The following is a 23,421-nucleotide window of genomic DNA, read 5'->3' on the forward strand; positions in this document are numbered from 1 at the left end:
AGTTAGTTTTTGCAAGACATTAAAGTGCCATTAGAGTTGCTACGAAAATTTCAGCGAGACAGCGCAAAGGCGAAATCTATTAACGCCAAGATAATGGAATTCAATGCCCTTGACAATCAACCGTTCTCTGTCATGGGTGATGTTGGCTTTCGTTGACTTTTCGAGCACCGGTACACATGTTGCCCTACTGGAGTTACACGGTAATAGCGCCACTGCTATTAGCTTCACAACATACTATGAAACTCCGTTTGGATCTTTGTGTGTCAAAAAAGATAAATGTCAAATAATACTATTTGACGCGTTAATTAAGCTTTTAATTTGACACGTCAAATAACACAGTTCTATTATAGAACGTTGTGTGTTCTGAATTTGCATGTGTAAGCCAAGCGACACCACTACTATTAGTAGCACTGTCAAAGCCATACAAAAAGCCTGCAAACAAGCAAACACCGGCCACAAATGATGTGTTTACAATACCGCGATGGTAATAAAACATTATTTGTTTGACCGCAACTTCTGGGGTACCTAGCTAGCACCAAAAAAACAGCCTGAAAACAATGACCAGTAAAAACGGTATTAATTTTCATTAGTCTTAGCAATGATTTCGGAATCCTTGTGAGTAAGTATTAGCTAGGTAGCCACTTGTTGTTTGCCTATTGAAATTGAACTGCAGTTCATGAAAATAAATAGCTAGCCAGCTACTTAACCCTGTTGCCCAAAGCCCAACATTATAAGCAACCAGCTAGCTTCACCTGGCTAGTGAGGCTCGACCGGACCGGGTTATGTGTTGTGAAGCTAGCCACAATAAGGATTAGGCACAATAGTGTAATTTGCAGTTTGCCTTCAATATAAAAGTACCTCTTTGAAAGTGATGCAGAAGGTTACAATTGGTGGAATCATGACATTTTAGACTAGATAATGTTAAACAAGGTTGGAATGTGAAGCAATGAAATGGGGTATCAGTTTACTCAGTGACACCCACAGAACACAACTGTGAAGAGTTTGCGCAAATATTAGCGTTGTAGACCTTATCACGGGACTGTAACTGTGTGAAATCACCTCCCCAGTCAGCCTATTGTGTGCAATGACATTCATATTGCACTGTACAGCTTTACCTAAGGACTGGGGATCAATGAAATGGGGTATCAGTCTACTCAATACCCAAGCAATTCTTTCCCAACATCCTCCTCAGAGTTATCAGACTCCAAAACATCCACACACTATTGTTTTTCCTCAGGAACAATGTTCAATACACATAGGTTGACAATAAATGTGGCTCAATTCACAGTTGTTTCAGAGTCCCGCAATGAGAGCTACAACGCTAATGTTCTCTGGGTGTCACTGAATAGACTGATACCCCATGTCATTGATCCACAATCCATACGTAAGGCTGTACAGTGAAATAAGTATGCCCCAATGCAATTCTAAAATATAATACATCCTGCGTTATTTCAACAGATTTTTGTCAAATAAAACAATTATTATCTTTTTGATTTTCAAACCTAGTCATATTAGCAACCCATGCTAGTTCTTGTATCTTTAGATCTCCCCTCTTTCTAATTTCAAATGGATATTTTAATCTTGGTCACATGAAACCACTCGCATGTGCGGTGAGTTTTTGACAACAGTGTTTTCCCGCTAACTGCATTATGGAACGAACATTCGCACGTAGCCTACTGCCTTTTGTGCATTACTGCGCTTACAAATGTGAATAAATAATAGTTTTGTAACAATTTAAGCTAAATGTACTGATCGGTTGCATCAGCCTCATTGCTTTTAAAAATAGTTTTTTGTAGCCTAGGCCTACTTCAAGCCTGTCAAACTCAATCCATGGAGGGCCTAGTGTCTGCAGGTTTTTGTTTTTTCCTTTCAATTAAGACCTAGACAACCAGGTGAGGGGAGTTCCATAGTAATTAGTGACCTTTAATTAATCAGTTAAGTACAAGAGAGGAGCGAAAACCCACAGACACTCAGCCCTCCATGGAATGAGTTTGACACCTGAGGTCTACTGGTTGTATGAATTTGGGATCTATCATCCAAAAACTGACCCAGAGTGTTTGGAATAGGACATTTATTTTTCGCACATTATAACAAGCTGACCAATAGAATATGTAAACTTTACTACTATGGGAGATAGTAGATTGACATAGGCTACTGATTTTGCTGCTTGTTACTCATCTTGTTGGTTGAGTAAAAGTATATGTGTCAGTTATTCTAACATCTTCAATGTGCACATCAGAATTCAGTAAGGACCCACACTGTTGTATCCTCGATTTGCATGTTCTGTTAAGATGAATTACCATAATCTAAATGTGATTTGTCATTCTGAGCACCGTGGGTAGACACCCTAGTCAGGTTACGCACACAATGCATATAGTACATTTGTCAAATGTATGGTCAATTAAAATACTGCCGGTCAAATGTCCTGCGCCACATTTTCCTAACAGAAACCATGACGCGCACGTATGCACGCACAGAGCATGCATTTAAAGAGACAGAGAGACAAAGGTAGGTTTTGTACGATGGTTGGTCAGAATCTTACCAAGCTCCTCTTCCATGGTGGTACCTCCAGTGGTCCCTTTGACCCCCATGACCCGGTTGAAGAGGATGGAGAAAGCACTGCCCCACACCCCTAGAAGAGACACAGCATACAACTTTGTGTATGTAGTCAAATGCATATCTAGTCTATGTTTGTGAGTTTGTGCTCATGTATGTATGCCTGTATGAAAGCTCAGGTGCATATCGTACTGTGTATAGTGTCTTAATTTGATCACCTTGTTGCAGGAGCACTTTCCTGCAATGCAGGACATTTTAAAACGTAGTGTATTTGAGGTTTAAAAAGGCTTCTGATGTTTATAATTTCCACTTTGAAATTTCCAACATGACATCAAATCCTACAAAAATGTCCATTAATTATAATCTGCATAATAAATCACATTTCCTGTTGCTGCATGATTATTTTCCTGACTCAAATTAAGATCCTACATCTGTACTGAATGTGCAGCCAGTCTTACCCATGAGGAAATGCAGGGGGTTCTCCTCGTACTGTCTCACCACGCTGCCCATGAAGAACTTACTGCCAAACAGGCCCGGGGACATGAAGGTACCATACTTGGCCATGCCAATCTCGTACGGGGTAAACTCCACCCAGTCTGCTCGTCAAAACACACAATAGGAGAAATATGACACATCTATTAGTAATAATGATACAGACGATAAGTGGTTTTTTACTGTAGAATTAGCCTTGTGAAACCAGACTGACAGCTGTATAATCAGCTTCACTCCAATTACTGTTGGGACAGTGTTTTAGCTCAAATGGCTGCTACTGTGTATCAAGCTCACGGAAGCCTTCCAATGGTGGAAACTAGCTGAGTTAACCCAATACAAGGTTATTATAACCATATCACATTAGGGCCCTTGCTTGCAATGCAAAGCAAAGCAATTTACTATAATATCATAATTAATACCCAAACACTGAAGCTTTCCCATTGATGGTTAACCTTACAAGAACTTTGATGAATTGACTCTCAGTAAGGCTGGGCGATATATTGTGAATATCGGTATTCCTGTATGGACCCACATACCGATATAATTTTTTTACAATACAGTCTATAAAAATGTATTTTTATACAGTACTAAATAAATTGGACTACTTTCACTGTCCGTTTTGTCCTCATTTAGTTGAGAACAAAACAGTCAGCATGGAAAAAGCCTATTAAAATCAAATAGAATTGATTTGTTGCCATTCTAGGGTCATGCACTAATCATTTAGAACCTTTTATTTAGAAACATAAAATACTGGCATACTGTCAAAATTGCTAATAAAATATTGTGATGTGATATTTTGGTCGCAACTCCCAGTCGTCATACTTCAGGGTATTACCATTTTCATGTCTACATCCTGTACCTAAGTGTCTGTGAACCATTGAATCTTTAAGGTGTGTCCTCTCCCTTTTTAGAACTAATGTCACTCACTGCTGTGTCTATTTCAGTTTCCCTTGATGACAGAGTCAGACAGAGATGGATCAGCATGAGTATCTGTACTAGTGAAACTGACACCGATGGGAATGTTTGCGCAATAATTCAGCATGTTCCACACCAGCACACAAACACGCACACAGTGCACACACCCACAGGCGCGTACACACACACAGCACACAAACACACACGTTAGGACGTGACACTAGCCCTGGGTAAACACTACCATAACCTGTATTCAAATGGCTCAGACTCAAACGCAAAGATGACAATAATTACATGCATGCCTGCAGTCATTCAGAAATGAACTTGGTTCATTCATTCGTTAATTTGTTTGTACTTTCATTCATTCAAAGATTCCAAAGTCACAGCTAATTTGCTTGATTCCATGATTCCAATATTGGGTGACTAACGATACACAACAGTGCATGGTCCACAGTTTCTGTTAGAGTTAACTAGCTACATCCCTGGGTCAGTGTTTCCCAACCCTGGTCCTCCAGTTCCCCCAACAGTACACATTTGTGTTGTAGCCCTTGAAAAACACACCTCGTTCAGCTCATTGAGGGGTTGATGATTAGTTGCCCAGGGTTATTGTTGGGGGTACTGGAGGACCAGGGTTACTGTTGTGGGTACTGGAGGACCAGGGTTACTGTTGGGGGTACTGGAGGACCAGGGTTACTGTTGGGGGTACTGGAGGACCAGGGTTACTGTTGGGGGTACTGGAGGACCAGGGTTGGGAAACACTGATGTAAATGGTAACCCATCAGATAAGGAGCTGTGACAACACATTGACAGATGGAACCAACCAACACCAAAGTCAGTTTTGTATCACTGGGTCATTTACATATTGTCCAGGAAAGTAAATAAAATTAAACAAATGCAGCCATAAACATAGTATCTGTTCACATTGACACATGGCTCCACAATGGGAAGGCCATGCAGTGTACCGCTCCAAAGATGCATACTGCTTCAAAGTTGTCTGCCTATCTTTCCCTTCATTTCAGGCAGACATGAGTCCTGTAGCTGGATCTGCTCAACCGAAAGCGTGGGAGGTGACTTATCTAGGCGTTAAGAAGTGTACTTGAAAAAGATGCCTTGCTTGAACTTCCTTCTGTCTGTTCTAAACTGGTAGTATGATGGATGCGTTGGAAAATAACCCATTAGTAACGCGTGGATCAAAAAAATTGAGAGTCTTCCTTTCAGTCTTACCAGCGAACATGAGTTCTGAGACGTCTGGCTTGACGTGCAGACAGGTGAAGAGAGGCATTGGGCTCTGACCCTCGCTCACAGTCTTCTGCATGTGGCTCAGCTTGAAGTCCATCCTCTGGAGAGAGAGAGAGAGAGGTTGTTCTTACACTCCCCAAAAAGTGAAGTGGATATAGTTGTGTATGCCTGTATGGATAAAGTTGTGTATGGATTCCTACATTCACTCACTGACTCTGTCACCATGAGTTCCCTGTCCTAATAGAGTCATAACAGAGGTTTGTAGTAGGGCTGGACGATCTATAGAATTTATATGATTAATTACAATTTATATGATTCATTCCAAGCCACTCTCCGTGCCACTCACAGCAACAAAGACGAAAGATCACTTTTTCCTCTCTGATAACAAGCACTTTCAAACTCACTATTTGATTTTGAATGAACATGATTATGGAAAATGCTCAGTCAAGCGCAGCCACATAGTGTTGTGTCCTAGTTGTCTAGTCTGTGTTTTATAAATGTGCAATGAGCATAAAAATAATCATTTATATAAGAATTTGGCAACTCGTTCTCATTCTGAGAAATAAGCATCTTATCCAGGTAGGCCACTTGACTTCAACATCTAAACAAAGTGAACAGGCTGTTGTTCAAAGTTGGAGACGGACAAGATGGTGTGTTCATAACAGTTGAACTGTTCTACCTTGTTAGCACCAAATAGATCCAAGTTGGCTAGACTTGAAATATGAAGATTAGCTGGCTACTCACTAGCACACGGGCTTATGCTTCAGAGAGTATAATGCCTGCTACAAGAAGTTGGTCATTATTTGTGAATGGTTCTGGGTAAAATTGTAACAAAAAGGGCATATTTCCAAAGCTTATATAGAGAAAACATTTAAACAAAAAAATATATGCAGTACCAGTCAAAAGTTGACACACCTACTACACATTCAAGGATTTCTTTATTTTTATATTTTCTACATTGTAGAATAATAGTGAAGACATCAACTATGAAATAACACATATGGAATCATGTAGTAACCAAAAAACGGTTAAACAAATCAAAATGTATGTTATATGCCAAGAGTGTGCAAAGCCGTCATCAAGGCAAAGGGTGGCTACTTTGAAGAACCTCAAATTTAAAATGTATTTTTATTTGTTTAACACTTTTTTGGTTACTACATGATTCCATATGTGTTATTTAGTAGTTTTGATGTCTTCACTATTATTCTACAATGTAGAAAATAGTACAAATAAAGAAAAACGTGGAATGAGTAGGTGTGTCCAAACTTTTGACTGGTACTGTGTGCATATATATATATATATATAATTATTTTTTGAATCGCCCATGAATTTGAAAAAAATCTAGATATGATTTTTAGGCCATATCGCCCAGCCGAAGTTCGTATACAATATTCTGTGACAAAGTCACCGTTTTTTCACCTTTATTTAACCAGGTAGGCCAGTTAAGAAAAAGTTCTCATTTACAACTGTGACCTGGCCAAGATAAAGCAAAGCAGTGTGACAAGAACAACAACACAGAGTTACACATGGGATAAACAAACGTATAGTCAGTAACACAATAGAAAAATCTGTATATAGTATGTGCAAATGAAGTGAGGAGAAACACAGATGTAATTTACTGATAATAAAGGCAGGTTAGGGCCTCGGTCAAAGGAACACAATGGCTGGTATTGAAGACGGTACACTAATATCATTACTTTGTTGATATCACATTTGCTGATATCGCACCCATATCTCACCCCGGGCATGAGCGTCTCTCCAATGAGCATGCCGAAGACGTCGGTGAAGGTGACGGGCTGCCCAGCAGCCTTCTTTCTCCACAGGGCCTTGATGTAGCGCTTGATGTTCTGGGGCAGCAACAGCCTCAGTGGGTTACTGCTCACACACCTCATCAGCTCCTGGTTGATCTCCCCAGGACCCTTACCCTTAGGGAACTCAGGGTGCGAGTACAGCGTAGACATGTACCTGGTGGGGAGAGGGGGGAAGAGAAAGAGTGAGAGAGAAAGGAGAGAGGGGGACACAATCACTTTCTGTGTATAATAACATTATTACTTGGTCAGTTTTCGTACTAGCATAGGAATGGTAGTTATAAACAGTTGAAGTATGTTGCTCTCCAATGATCTTATAAGTACAGTGGAATGAAAGCAGTGTTCCTACTAACCAGGTAGATCCAGAAAGTCCAGCCACGTAGGTAGCGCAGTCCAGAACTCCAGACTCATACAGAGCCTTCATCACTCCAGAGAAACACACCATGGCTCGGAACCCTCCCCCTGACCCCACGATGGCGATTGTAGGGACCTGTATAGACACACACGCGTATACAGGCACACATGCATGCACACACACATGTGCGGGCGTACAAATATGCACACAAACATACACAAAATGACAAGGCACGTGTCAGAGATCACTACTGTCATTGTGATTCATCTTAGCTGATTGTCTATATATCTCCCTTTTGAACCAGCAATAAAACTCCCTTCTCTACTTGACACTTGAGATACACCGAAAAATGCATAGAAGGCCTCGGTTTCTACTATGTTTATGGTTGTACCTCTCTTAATGAGGTGGGGAGGTGTTGTCCTTTCTCCATGTTGAGTAGTTTCTTGATGCCCAGCATCACCCGGTCTCTGCGTGCCTGTCTGAACAGCTTCTCCTGGTCACACAGGGCCATGCTGAACCGCAGGTCTGTGGATGAACTGGAGGAGATGAGGGAGACAAACGGACATGTCAGTAAGCTTTAGATTAAATCTCCACAAAGAGAATGACGTCAACGCTCCCGGCTAAAAAATTAAAATTAATTGAAGCACCCATTGTCAGTTATACATACCACACCTCTAACGACATCTCCAAGTACACCTTGGTTAACTGGGGAAACAAGATAGAGGAAGTTTTTGATGAGATTTACAAGGACTGGGTTTTTAGACAGGGTTTAGTGCTGTGACACAGTATGTATTTGATGGAGGCTATGTGGACAACATCAACTGTCTTGTGCTTTCTATGCAATCTGTAAAATTGAATAAGACTGACCTACCTTGCCAATGGGGAATGGAACCACTTCTGGTTGTCCCACTTTGAGTTTAGCAATGGAGTACGAGGCCATTCCCAGGGTCTCATCCATGACATAGTTAGCATCCATCAATGTCAACTGAAATAGCAAATTCACAAAAAATGAAATACAAAAAATTACATTTATCTTGATAGATGGTTCCCAACATAGGGTTGGTTTCTTGAAAGAAAAGGATTGATGCCTACTTAACTGAAGTTACTATCTTACTGCAAAGAAAGAATACATCATGCTTGAAGGTGTCTAGCCATAGCTTGCTGGGTTATGTAGTGTAATGTAGCTCAGTTCAAAGTGTAGTGTTAACCTCTAGAGTGTTTTCCTGATTGGGGTCCAGTATGAACTCAAAGGTCTCGTTCCATATGGGGTTGATGTCATTGTCAATGTGCCGCGTCCGTTTTCTTGAGTCTGGAGTGGTTGGGATGAACAACTCCACGTAGGGGTCTGGAGTGTCCACTGTTCTTAGAAATACACACAGAACCACACACACAGACAGTGTGATTAAACATGAGAAAAACCACAGGCACTGAAAAAGCAACATCACCTCATCTCTCAAACACACCTACACACTCACAACACTGTAAAGTGGGCACAGTGAGTAATCTTGAACAGATGGAGGAACTCACAAAAGTCTCCCAGGGTAGAACCCTTGGTCACCTTCTCAGCTCGTACCACAGTCACTTTGAACTTATGGGAATACTGGTGTTCCACCTGCAGAAGCAATACAACAGAGAGGAAATCCCATTATAATCTTGAAGAATGGAGACTTTCCAGTAAGTCATTCTGCTTCCCAGATAGGAGGCGTCCAGACTGGATGCAAATGACTGGACAAAATATATCCAATAGCTCAAGCAGAACATTCATAGAATTTAACCAGCTTAAACAACAGCCTGAAGTACTAGTACAGTGAGTAACACGTATTGTGTGTGTGTACATGTCTTCATCTATCTCTTTGATTAGCTGTGTGTGACTCATTTAACACAGTAACAATTTGATAACAGGACATACAAAATGTCAAATGGTTTGTCTGTCTATAATGTCCTGACAATGACAACATGATGTTTACTTACCACAATGTACTGATAGGGATCTATAGAAGACATCTTCAGGAGCCAATCACGGTACTTTGAGGGAATCAGGTGAACTTTAGATTTGGAAGACCCTTCTGAATAAAATTGGATAGGAAACACATTTTACTAACACAGGACACTGACAACATCAATGTTCAGGAGAAGAAATTAAGATCACTATTGGTCAATTGCACAAGATCCAACCAAAATTTGACTTACACTTTTAAACCAACCCCTCCGAAAGACACAATACTAATTTTTGGAGAGGTGCGGGGGGGCGCCACACTGTGCGCCTGGGGAGCTGTTGTCATGTCTTCCTCAAGCGCACAAGAGCAGGCAATGGCATCTAGGATTTGATACCAGCAACGCTACGGTTGCCAGCTCACTTTCCGCTAGATTTTTCCCATCTGACCTGGGATTTGAACTAGCAACCCTCCAGTTGCTGAGTCGCCTCGCTAACTGGTAGGCTACCTGAACATGAAATCATATTGACCTCCAGGACATGTTTCAGTTTACACCTTCAAACATTACAGTAGTGCTTTTGTACAATATGTAAGTTGTTGTCATGATACAGAAACGTTAAATCCATATTTGATTTGGGTCAACAAAAAATAGGTTATAGCAATGCAATTAGCTTATTTGAACTGACTGATACATTTTCTACGTTCTCTCCATTATCACAGTCTGCCCAATTCTCAGTTAGATTTGGAGATATGCAACACTGTGTTCAGCAGAAATTTGAAACATTTCAACGTCCTTTTTTAGACCCCATCCATACCCCAGCAAGTACTAAAACCATACATTTAGATGGTAGTTGGCCTACCTTACCGGTCTAGCTCACTACCATGTAATTAACACACACCTTTTTTGTGCTGCTGACTACTATGATTTCAGTGGTGTAAAGTATTTAAGTAAAAAATAGTTTAAAGTACTACTTAAGTAGTTTTTAGGGTATATGTACTTTAGTATTTATATTTTTGACTACTTTTACTTCACTATAGTCCTAATGAAAATATTGTACTTTTTACTCCATATATTTTCCTTGACACCCAAAAGTATTCGTTATATTTTGAATGCTTAGCAGAATAGGGAAATGGTCCAATTCCCACACTTAACAACAGAACATCCCTGGTCACCCCTACTGCCTCTGACCTGGTGGATCATTAACCACACATGCTTCGTTTGTAAATTATGTCTAAATGTTGGAGAGTGCCCGTGGCTATCTGTAAATTAATAAAAAATGAAAATTGTGCCTTCTGCTTTGCTTAATATTTTAACCTTTATTTAACTAGGCAAGTCAGTTAATTAAGAACAAATTCTTATTTACAATGACTGCCTACAATGACAGCAGAAGGAATTTGAAACGACTCATGCTTTTACTTTTGATACTTAAGTGTATTTTAGCAATTGCATTTACTTTTGATACTTAAGTATATTTTAAACCAAGTACTTTTAGACTTTTACTCAAGTATAATTTTACTGGGTGACTTTCACTTTTACTTTAAGGTATCTTTAAGGTATGACAACTGGGTACTTTCCCACCACTGTATGATTGTTTACATTCTCTAGCCTAAACAAAAAAAAAGCATACTACTGAATATTAGCCTGTAGTAAAAAAATGCCTAATAGCTTGCAGTTGGTTGACAATTTGTAAAAGTGTAGTGATGAGTTTTAAAGCATTTGGTCTATAGCCTACGTCGATTTAACTCTTTTAAAATTACTCTCAGTTTTCTATCGACTAGGCTACTCACAGAAGCATATTTTACACTAAAACACTGCCATAAACAAAACTTGTGTACCACTAGCACTATATAGGACGCCGTGCATCCGCGCATATACAGGGCTAGCACACCGCCAGAACTGATGTGGACAGGTAGCCAACCAACCACTCTCACTTTTAAAAGGTAAATATTGAAGAAGTTACGAACCTCATAATGTGTTATAAATGTAGGCTATCATTATCATCATTACTTGAGTAAAGTTCTTAATCGAAATATAAGCTCACCTTTAACGAATGTCAAGTCATGAGTCAAGTTTACCGCATTCCTTCAAGTGCACTGCCAGTGTGAAACTGCCCTCGAGCACTGCTTGGATGTTGTGACTACATGGTATAAAGCTACGGAGGAGCTTTACCATTGAAGTACCGCGAGACTTTGGACGTTTTCGGGTACGTTCGTAAATGAACTCTGGCTATCTACTCTGATTTCAGAGCACTCTTGTCAGAGGGGGTTCCAAATCACAGAATAACGGATAAATTTACCAACGTGTAGCACCCATTGAATATGAATGGTGGCAGTAAACATCAGTAAAGAAACGTAATTCAATTGTTGCCAGCAGCACAGTGACAGTCACGAAACTTTCTAAATAACATGAAAACAGCCTAACGAACTCTGCTAGGGCGAGTAAAATGGTCAGAGTGAGGTGTTCTCTCAGTCATGTCTTAACTTGGTTGCTTGGCTGCCATTGTAAATTCAGAACGCTTTGCTCAACCCTTCTCCCAGAATGCGTTTCGCATTGGAATTTATGAACGACCCAGAGTGCACTCTGACACACTGTAGGCAATTATGAATTCACCCTTAGACTGGTTTTGGATTTCCCCCTGACCAATATGGCTGCGATTTAGCATTATTCTGGAATTTTGAAGAGGATTATAACATAGCCTACCCCCTCCCCTCTAGTAATTTAATAGGATCTCTAGGGTTTCCTCATTCATCTGTGATGACAGCTAGCTAATATCCTAATCATATGGACGTCACAGTGACATGTCAATTGGCTAACGCCACTGCTCTCCGGGAGCACAACGAGAAGCCAAATTGGTGAGAATGACTAATGCACCAGTGTGGTATAGAGGTGCTTGCCGATGTGAAGTGCTTACTTCTGGACAGCTGAATTCACGGGGTCAATGTTTCCCTCCAATGATTTTATTTGGACAGTTTTTCTCCTCCAATGATTTTATTTCGATGAGAAGGCAAGTTGGTACGAATAACTAATGCACCGGTGCTGTATCGAGGTGCTTGCTTGCTGATGTGAAGTGCTTCATTCTGGGCAGCTGTAGTCACGGTGTCGCCGGTGGTATGTGGCCATTTTTTTTCTCTCCCATGGTTTTATTTCAAGAATAGTAGTAGCCTACACAAAAAATAACTCAGCTAGATGTCACCTTGATACAAGCATGAACGGCAACACTGGTCAAGGGACAGTTTCTTCGCTCCTACCTGTCAAGCACTGTGGTCCCGCAACGGTGTGCGAAGTAGCCGGGCTAGTGTCGCCAATTTCAGGGTTCCAATCACAGTAACTACACGCTGCACGCATACAAACAAGTACTTTAATCGAAAAAAAACTGTCGGTTTAATTGACAGAAAATTTACATATTTTGTGTTAAACTAACAGTGAAATGCAAGTCAAAACTCGTCATGTAGCTTCAAATAGTTTAGTCCAACTCTCGCGGTAGTTAAATTGTAAATATCGTCTATAGCTGTACCATACAGTCACAACCAATGATTTATATATACTGAACAAAAATATAAACGCAGCAATTTCAACGATTTTTCTGAGTTACAGTTAAGGAAATCAGTCAATTGAAATAAATAAATTAGGCCCTACTCCATGGATTTCACATGATTGGGCAGGGGCACAGCGATGGGAGGGCATAAACTTGGGTGCCAGGCCCACCCACTAGGGAGCCAGGCCCAAGTAAGTTTTTCCCCACAAAAGGGCTTTGTTACAGACAGAAATACTCCTCATTTTCATCAGCTGTCTGGGTGGTTGGTCTCAGACGATCCCGTAGGTAAAGATGCTGGTTGTGGAGTCCTGGGCTGGCGTGGTTACATGTGGTCTGCGGTTGGATGTACTGCCAAATTCTCTAAAACAACGTTGGAGGCGGCTTGTGTGTAGAGGAATTATAATTAAATTATCAAGCAACAGCTCTGGTAGACATTCTTGCTGTCAGCATATCAATTGCACTCTCCCTCAAAACTTGAGACATCTGTGGCATTGTGTTGTGTGACAAAATTGCTAATTTTTGAGTGGCCTTTTGTCTCCAGCACAAGGTGCACCTGTGTAATGATCATGCCATTTATATAGCATCTTGATATGCTACAACGGTCAGGTGGATGGATTATCTTGGCAAAGTAGAAATGCTCACTAACAGGGATGTAAACAATTTTGTGCCCAAAATTTGAGAGAAATAAGCTGTTTGTATTTCAGCTCATGAAACATGTGACCAACACTGTACTTGTTGCATTTATATTTTTTTCAGTATAGTTTTAACTTCCATGTTTTAATGTCACATTCACAAGTACAGTGAAATGCCTTTCTTGCAAGCTCTAACCCCAACAATGCAGTAATCAATAACAATGTAATACTAAAAATAAGGTCGAACAAGAACAGACAAGATAAGAACACAGTAAAGTAAGTAAGCATACTATATACAGTGCCAGTACCATATTTACAATGTGCAGGGATACTGGATCGATAGAGGTAGATATGCATAGGGCTAAAGTGACTAGGCATCAGGATATATGATAAACATAGTAGCAGCGTATATGATGATTGTATGTGAGTGGGTGTATGGAGAGTCAGTATAAATGTATGTGCATATTATGTGTGTGTGAGCAAATGATGGAGTGAGTGTTTGTTTGTGTGTTGGAGTATTAGTGTGCGTAGTGTGTGGGGTCCTGTGAGTGTGCATAGAAAGAGTGCAAAAATAAGAATAAAATACTTGAGTCCTTAGCGATTTTCCGGGCCTTCCTTTCACATTGCCTGATATAGAGGTCCTGGATGGCAGGGAGCTTGGCCCAAGTGATGTACTGCAGTGGAGGCTGCTGAGGGGAGGACGGCTCTTAATAATGTCTGGAATTGAGTCATTGGAAGGGTATCAACCGCATGGAAACCATGTCTGTGATGTGTTTGATACCATTCCATTGACTCCATTCCAGCCATTATTATGAGCCGTCCTCCCCTCAGCAGGCTCCACTGATGTACTGGGCTGTCCACACCACCCTCTGTAGCGCCATGCGATCGAAGGTGGTGCTATTGCCATACCAAGCAGTGATGCAGCCAGTCAAGATGCTCTCAATGGTACAGCTGTATAACTTTTTGAGGATTTTAGGGCCCATGCCAAAAATGTTCAAGCTCCTGAGGGGGAAGAGGCACTGTCTTGTGTCTGGACCATTTTAAGACCTGCTCCATCCTGTAGTCCACAGTTAGGTACTTGGTCTTACACTAGATGATTCATAGGGGGTGCTGTGTTGAAGCCTCCATCTTGGCACTCCCTCACCATTGTAAAAAATATATAAAAGAAAGTTATAGATTATTATTTATTATATTACAGGCACCTTAATGCATACTTTTACATTATATGTGAGCTAAACATAAAATATTTATACTTCTTGCGCTTCATAGAGCAGTGCAGAGCTGTTCAGCACAGCTGTTGTGAAGGAAGTTGTCAAGGAAGCGAGTTTGTGTTTATAAAGGACCTCCTGCCCCCACCTACCATCAATCAATCAATCATGTCCATGCAGGGCTATATGGAGCCCTCCACATTGTTACAAAATTTGTGAGGTGCATGGCGATGCGGTATGGAGCTCAATTTGGCCTCTGCATGCCTCCAGAGGCTCAGAAATTGCGTCACACCCTCCATACAGAGCCTCCGACAACATTTTCGGATCAAGCATAAATTCGCTTTAGCACAGTGTGTTCTCTGAAAAAACGAGCTCAGACCACTGAGGTATTATGAACAGCTCAGACTGGGAAAAATTGTGATGTCAGAGCTCTGATTCCGTATTCAGGTGCTACTCGGAACTAGGAAACTCTGAAATTTCTGATTAACTAACTGGTTGAATGGGGCACATGCAGTGGTGTAGTGGATGGTATACGCCGTATACCCACTTATTTTTCAGTGGGCATTGCGTATACTCACTTCTTAATTCCCACTGATAGGTATCAAAGTTGTGTAGTGGAGGTATAAGCCGTGTCAATTAATAGGGCTGATCGGAATGTTTAGCTTTACATTTTGATAAACTATTCACATTTTAGGCACAGCAAGGTACACGGTAGTAGGCCTACATGTGAATGTTTCAAAATACAATTAGCGGGAAAACACTATTCTAAAATGCGCACCGCACATGCAAGCGGTTTCATAGACAGAGGTTATCACTGACGATCTGAAATGGTCCACCCACACAGATAGTGTGGTGAAGAAGGCGCAAAAGCGCCTCTTCAACCTCAGGAGGCTAAAGAAATTTGGCTTGGACCCTAAAACCCTCAAACTTTTACAGATGCACAATTGAGAGCATTCTGTCTGGCTGTATCACCGCCTGGTATGGCAACTGCACCGCCTGCAACCGCAGGGCTCTTCAGAGGGTGGTGCGGTCTGCCCAACATATCACAGGGTCAGCAAACTACCCACTTGTCCAGGCACCACTACACCACTGGGCACATGTATAACTATAATCAGTTAGCAAGTGGGAAATTTCAGTTTCCTTGTTTCAACTAGCATGTGAATGCGGCATGTTGCCCAAGTTTTAGCCTAATTCCGAGTTGGATGACTGTTCAAAACAATTTTTCCCAGTCCGAGCGGAGCTCCTTTGTTTCAGAGTTCCCAGTTGTCTTAAACGCACTGAAGTCGTAGGTCAGAGATTTCCTTGTTCCAAGTTGTCTTGAGCGTACCATTTGTTTGAGGGAGTTCACTCACTGATCTAAGGTCATTATTAGATTACACTCTTTTCACATAATTTTGCCTGGTGGGCAGTGCTATACGTCACCGTGGGCTTAGATTTCAGTGCGCAAACGGGTGCACAATGTCGAGAACAAGCCGAGCACTTGCTCAAGGCCGGATTGTGGAATCTATTCAACATACTGCTAAGCCATATGTAGCCTGGCGAAAGTAAACCCAGCACAGGACACAAACTAATTTGGGGTTGTTTATTCTGTCAAAGCTTACATTTAAAATAGGATAATGTAGAAGGGAAATCACCGCAAGGGGAAGTTCCCGTAAAGTTAAGTCTAAATCACAAATAATTATGAAATAAATATGTTAGTAAAGTGCATAATAACAATCTAAGTACAATAAGTACAAAGTGAAATACATAAACGGTAGTGGCTCTGCTCTCTATAGAAAAACACAAGAAAATACAGAGACCACAATGTTCCCAGTTAGAATGGACTTTCTAACATTTCTGGGTACAAGATGTCCATAAACAAAATGACATTGTGCATGAAAAAAAAATACATGTTGTCAAAACAATCGGAATACTTACAAACACACTGTCCACATGATACCCTAACCCCACATGGAACAGTAGATCCTCATCTGACCCATACTGCACTGGGAGAAATGTAAGAAATTGTATTAGATATTGGTAACTTGTTTTAACAACTTCTCAACATTACCTATAAGTTGACACAACATACACACCCCCTCTTTCTCTTGGACATATGCTGGACACATAGGACATATACACGGCACCCACAATTCCCCTCCCCCATGAAAATCACACAGACACACCCAACCCATGGTTGGACCTCAGGACAAAGAACTCTCAGGAACCAATGGAACGTGGACACCAGGCCTGATCAGGACTACCCAAGACCCAGATCGACCAACCGGAAGGCCGGACTCGCAGATCTACCTACTTTGCTTGTTGACTATATAGTACTGAACATTTCTGGAAACTGTCTCTTTCCCGGACGATTCACTAGGAGTCAGACTGAAAGAGCCTTGCTGCAAGATTTTACTAAGATATCTTTACATGTAATTAAACTGCCTTATTATAAAATTATCCACCTCGTCCTATTGTCTCCTCTTGTTCTCCTGTCAACAGTAAACGTTTTATTAACAGAAATAACAGATAAGTTACAGAAATCAACAGATAAATTACAATTCAAAAACAAAATACAACACACTGAAGCTTTACATGAAACAGAATGTAATTCTGATAATTACTCACGCTTCAAACAATGGTATCAACTCCACAACATGGTTCTGAGAGCACTGGTTTCAGCTAGCAAGAAGCTAACATCCTCATGTCAATCTGAGAGTATCAACATGCTAACATGACCATCTGGCATATATATTACAAAATAAACTCTTATACATTGCAGATTATGCTAAATAAGTTATATTCCGGTACAAGAGTAAGATAAAAAAGTATTATTTACCCACCTAAAGTAACGTTGGACCAACAATGGATTTCAACAGCACTCCAGTCAGTGTAATTTCTTGCTCTCACTCTCACACACTGCACATAAGCAATCCCATTACCGCTTCCACACCTCATTAATGAATCTCTTAAAGGGACAGTGCCATCTAGTGGATATAAATGAATACAGCTATGCGCTTTTTTTTAATTAATTTTTTTATTTCACCTTTATTTAACCAGGTAGGCTAGTTGAGAACAAGTTCTCATTTGCAACTGCGACCTGGCCAAGATAAAGCATAGCAGTGTGAACAGACAACAACACAGAGTTACACATGGAGTAAACAATAAACAAGTCAATAACATGGTAGGAAAAAGAGAATCTATATACAATGTGTGCAAAAGGCATGAGGTAGGCAATAAATCAATACATTTTACCACCTGGCTACACATAGAGAACAGGTTGGAAAGCCTAACTACAGTAATAGATGTTACTGTTTTATCAGGGAGCCACAAAGACGACGTAAATAAATGTCATTGTTGAATTCACTTTGTTTGAAATTTCATGCAGCCACATAATATCAAGTTCAATCAATCAAGTTTATTTTATATAGCCCTTCGTACATCAGCTAATATCTCGAAGTGCTGTACAGAGACCCAGCCTAAAACCCCAAACAGCTAGAATGCAGGTGTAGAAGCACGGTGGCTAGGAAAAACTCCCTAGAAAGGCCAAAACCTAGGAAGAAACCAAGAGAGGAACCAGGCTATGAGGGGTGGCCAGTCCTCTTCTGGCTGTGCCGGGTGGAGATTATAACAGAACTATGCCAAGATGTTCAAAAATGTTCATAAGTGACAAGCATGGTCAAATAATAATCATGAATAATTTTCAGTTGGCTTTTCATAGCCGATCATTAAGAGTTGAAAAACAACAGGTCTGGGACAGGTGGCGGTTCCATAACCGCAGGCAGAACAACTGAAACCGGAACAGCAGCAAGGCCAGGCGGACTGGGGACAGCAAGGAGCCACCACGCCCGGCAGTCCCGACGTATGGTCCCAGGGCTCAGGTCCTCCGAGAGAAAATAATAGAAAGGAACTAAAAAAATGATTTTGTATTTGAATTTCACATTGATTAAAGTTGAGAGATATAATTCACACAAAGTAATGAGACTGCACTCTAAAAAATGCTGGGTTAAAAACAACCCAGTGCTAGGTAAATAGTGGACAAAACACACTTTGGGTTATTTTGACCCTGCCAGTTGGGTCACGTCTTTGGGTTGAGGTGTTGCTTAGTAGCGGTGCGGCTTTCAGTTCTTTTTAGCCACCCGAGAGAGTAAATGTCATTCCGGTTCATCTGTTCTGTTGCATTGTCATCACATATTAAGGTTGAGCAAAGACACTTATGTGGCTTAAACAAGAGTACAAGTTCCTTAAGTGCCTATGCATATCCCAATGTTAGGACAGTTACCACTTTGTTATAATATTTAAATAATCATGTTATTACATTTATATTATTAAAATATGTAACGTGCAAAAATATTGTAAAATTTAAAATGTGCAGTCTACAAACTTAACATGGAATGACATTTACCTTTACGGGTGGGCAAAAATAACAATATGAAAGCCATGCCCCCAATAGGCCATACCTCACAAAAGCTAAAAAAGTGTCTGCTCAACATACAGATAACAATACAACAGAACAAATGAACCAGAATGACATTTATTCTCAGGGGTGGCCAAAAATAACTATTTGAAAGCCAGGCCCCTACTATACAACGCCTCAAGTCTTCTGATCTGACCCGGTGGATCATAACTCAATAACCCAGTATCAGTAACCCAACTGAGTGACCCAACTGGCTGGGTCAAAATAACCCAACGTGTTTTGTCCAATATTTACCCAAATTGGGTTGTTTTTAACTCAGCATTTTTTTGAGTGTTGCTGTGTAAGTATATAGGTCCCGAAACAAATAAATAAGACCAAGGACATCTAAAGTCCATCAGATTAACAGTTTTAACAGATACCAAACAATGATTTTTGGATTTTTTTCATCACATTGGGAGAGAGGGAGAGAGAAGCTCACACATGTACAGCTTGCAGCAAGTCCTACTACAGCTAGGTCTACAACTCAATTTATCATGTATCATTGTATTTATCATTGATCATACTGAACTGAAGTATTGGTTTGCATTTTTTTAAAGTTCACATCACCGTCACTGAAGAGGGAGGGGGGAAAGGGTAGGCTCAGTTAATAGGATCTTCTTAATCTAAACGCAAATAATTCAGTGATTAACAGCATAAAGGTATTATTGCATGTTGACTAACCAATTGCGGTGAAATAAAATTTTGTTGATTAGTTTCATATATTTCATTCAGGTAAGCTTAGTAGATTGGCTTGATAGTACTCGCTGAAAGGATTCTCTCTAATCAGAATCCAACTCACAGTCTAGAGTTGTGTCAAACTCAGCATGGACTAGTTGTCTACATCTGCTGATGATATTCATTCCAAGGAGACCTGGTACTGTAGTCTGTGACTGCGGAGGATCTTTGACTACCAGGAACCCACACCCGGGTAAAGTTATCCCCATGGTCTCTACGTCTAACCAAAGGTAACCTAAGTAAGGAATGTCCAACCCATTAGCTGCTGTTATCTTAAGCCATCCTACTGTAGAAAGCATGTCTTCCTCTTCCCCTAATAAGTGTTCTCTGAAGAATAACTCATGGATAGTGCTGACTTGGCTCCCGGTATCCAACAAACAGTTTACGACGACCCCCCCCCCCCCAATCTTGAGATCTACAACTGGACATTTGCCCACTGCGTGCTCAAGAAACCTGTCACGTCTACAAGTACTGTCGCGTAAGCCTACAGATTTCCCCCGAATTGCCCGGCTCCTGGCAACCGAGGATGCTAGTTTTCCTGCACACTAGCAGCTTGTGTGGTATTGTACTCGTTTACTGACATGCTCTTCTTTGTGCACTGCTTGACAATGTGCCCCACCACCTTTACACTTGAAGGCAAATGGACTGACCATCATCAAGGTTGGCTTGATAGCGACAATGATGTTGTAGGTTGGCTAGCAAGCAAAACTTGACGTTAAAAATCGTTCACTTTTGGGAAAACTGGTTCAGCCACTTGGTAGATACCTATCATTAGTTCAAATAAAGCATAATTATGTACTAATATGAAAGTGCAATTGTAAACTATAATGTATAAACCCACCATAGCGATGTCAGTGAAAAAGTTATGAATGAGGTCCAAGGTGGAGGGTTCTCGGTTGAATGTGCCATAGAGATCCTATTAAATTATTATTCTAATTCCTAATTCTATGGTCCTTGAACATTGAAACCCACGTTCACCATGACGTATAGCACTACCCATCGGGCAAAATGGCGTGAAAAGAGTGTGTCCCCATTGGGCACGTTTGAGTGGTAAGGGGAAAGCAACCGACTGCATGTTCGACACCCGAAAGTCGGACATTAATGTGGTTTTCCAACAGCAAGGCTCAGGTCAACATGGCAGTGTTGCCATTCTTCATAATGTTGAAACAAAATGGCCCCGACAGACATGGTCACCCTGTTCCTAGCTAACTTTGCAGTATTTTGTTTTGCGTAGTGTTATTTCTTACATTATTTGCTCAGAAAGATTTTTGCATTATTACCTACAGGAAAAAATAACTTTGGGATATTAGATCAGTGGTCACTCGACCAGAAATTAGACTTTCCTGAATTGGTTCCTTTGTTTGTAGTCCCCGAGGCAATTCCACTCGTCCTAGGGGCTGCTCCAAGATGCCGTCGACAGAGAAGAGGTAAACAAAGTGGGCTTTTAGTCCAACTCAGGAGGCGTGCATACCATCCACCGCTTCCGAGTATATTACTCGCTAATGTTCAGTGCCTGGACAATAAAGTAGACAAGCTCAGGGTGAGGATCTCTTTCCAGTGAGACATCAGGAACTGTAACATACTCTGTTACACGGAATCATGGTTCTTTCCAGATATACTATCCTTGTCCATACAGCCAGTGGGGTTCTCCATACAGCAAAAGAACTCTCCAGGAAAAAGAAAGGTGGAGGTGTAAGGTTTATGATTAACTACTAATGGTGTGATTGTGGTAACGTACAGGAACTCAAGTCCTTTTGTTCTCCCGATCTGGAATAGCTGACCATCAAATACAGACCGCATTACCTCCCGAGAGAATTCTCTTCGGTCATCGTCACGGTCGTGTATAATCCCCCTCAAGCCGACATCGCAATGGCTCTCAAGGAACTACACTGGATTTTGTGCAAACTGTAAACCGCATATCCTGAGGCCACATTTATTGTAGCTGGGGACTTTAATAAAACAAATCTGAGGAAAACATGACCAAAGTTTTATCAACACATCTCCTGCACCACTCACTCATTGAGAACTCTTGACCGTTGCTACTCCCCCTTCCGGTTCGGCTAAAAGGCCCTCCCCGACCCTCCCTTTGGCAAATCAGATCACGCCTCCATTCTGCTCCTCACCTCCTATAGGCACAAGATTAAACAGAAAGTACCCGTGGTAAGGACCATTCAACGTTGGGTTGACCAATCTGAATCTATGCTTCAAGATTGTTTCGATTAAGCGGACTGGGATACAGTGCATTCGGAAAGTATTCAGACCCCTTGACATTTTCCACATTTTGTTACGTTACATCCTTATTCTGAAACGTATTTAAATAAATAAAAATGATGATCTACATACAATACCCATTAATAACAAAGCAAAAACAGGTTTGTAGAAATGTTAGCTAATTTATTACAAATTAAAAAAACAGATACTTTCGTTACATAAGTATTCAGACCCTTTGTTATGAGACTCAGATGATGCCATCGCACTGCACACTACCCTATCTCATCTGGACAAGAGGAATACCTATGTAAGAATGCTGTTCAGCTCAGGCTTTAACAACATAGTGCTCTCCAAGCTCATCACTAAGCTCGGGGCCCAGGGTCTGAACCCTGCCCTCTGTAACTGGGTACTGGACTTCCTGACGGGCCAACCCCAGGTAGGGAAGGTAGGTAACAACAACTCTGCTGCTCTGATCCTCAACACGGCAGCCCCACAAGGGTGTGTGCTCAGCCCCCTGCTACACTCCCTGTTTACCCATGACAGCGTGGCCACGCATGGCTCCAACTCAATCATCAAGTTTGCAGACGACACAGCAGTGGTAGGCTTGATTACCAACAACGACGAGACAGTCTACGGCGAGGAAGTGAGGGCCCTGGCCTAAACACAATACCACTTAATGTCAAAATGGAATCATGTTTTTAGAAATGTTTACAAATGAATTCGTTTTGTAAGTATTCAACCCCTTTGTTATGGCAAGCATAAATAAGTTTAGGAGTAAAAATGTGCTCTGTGTGCAATAATAGTGTTTAACATGATTTTTTGAATGACTACGTCATCTCTGTACCGCAAACATACAATTATCTGTAAGGTCCCACAGTGGAGCAGTGAATTTCAAACATAGATTCAACCACAAAGACCAGGGAGGTTTTCCAATGCCTCGCAAAGAAAGGCACCTATTGGTAGATGGGTAAAATCTGCCGATTTTGCAGGTTTTCCTACTTACAAAGCATGTAGAGGTCTGTAATTTTATCATAGGTACACTTCAACTGTGAGAGACGGAATCTAAAACAAAAATCCAGAAAATCACATTGTATGATTTTTAAGTAATTAATTTGCATTTTATTGCATGACATAGGTATTTGAACACCTACCAACCAGTAAGAATTCCGGCTCTCACAGACCTGTTAGTTTTTCTTTAAGAAGCCCTCCTGTTCTCCACTCATTACCTTTATTAACTGCAACACGAGCCCGTCCTCCCCAATTAAGGTGCCACCAACCTCCTGCAATTGAAAGGCGTGTGGTACTTAACATCCTTCCTCTTGGCAGGTCTCTATAGGTGACCAGGAGATTCTCTCTACCACATAC

At 41.0% G+C, this 23,421-nt stretch overlaps 1 protein-coding gene across 3 annotated transcripts in view; it reads right to left on the bottom strand.

Moving 5' to 3' along the window:
• pla2g4aa (phospholipase A2, group IVAa (cytosolic, calcium-dependent)) overlaps positions 1–12,763 on the bottom strand; it is a 28,828-nt gene extending 16,065 nt beyond the window's left edge. The window contains exons 1-12 of one of the 3 annotated variants that reach the window (XM_055882982.1): positions 12,549–12,763; positions 9,337–9,431; positions 8,893–8,977; positions 8,574–8,722; positions 8,237–8,350; positions 8,033–8,070; positions 7,757–7,901; positions 7,364–7,500; positions 6,942–7,167; positions 5,188–5,302; positions 3,015–3,152; positions 2,543–2,632 (exon numbers count right to left, since the gene is read on the bottom strand). In XM_055882982.1, coding sequence (XP_055738957.1) covers positions 2,543–2,632; positions 3,015–3,152; positions 5,188–5,302; positions 6,942–7,167; positions 7,364–7,500; positions 7,757–7,901; positions 8,033–8,070; positions 8,237–8,350; positions 8,574–8,722; positions 8,893–8,977; positions 9,337–9,431; positions 12,549–12,645 — 1,429 coding nt within the window. In that variant the 5' untranslated portion in view covers positions 12,646–12,763. Of the gene's footprint in view, positions 1–2,542; positions 2,633–3,014; positions 3,153–5,187; positions 5,303–6,941; positions 7,168–7,363; positions 7,501–7,756; positions 7,902–8,032; positions 8,071–8,236; positions 8,351–8,573; positions 8,728–8,892; positions 8,979–9,336; positions 9,432–11,341; positions 11,546–12,548 lie in introns of those variants that run through there. The other 2 variants (XM_055882983.1, XM_055882984.1) reach the window with 2 other exon arrangements.
• Between the last annotated feature and the right edge of the window lie 10,658 nt (positions 12,764–23,421).

The sequence above is a fragment of the Salvelinus fontinalis genome, chromosome 26 (assembly GCF_029448725.1).
Source record: "Salvelinus fontinalis isolate EN_2023a chromosome 26, ASM2944872v1, whole genome shotgun sequence".
Classification (NCBI taxonomy): Eukaryota; Metazoa; Chordata; class Actinopteri; order Salmoniformes; family Salmonidae; genus Salvelinus; species Salvelinus fontinalis.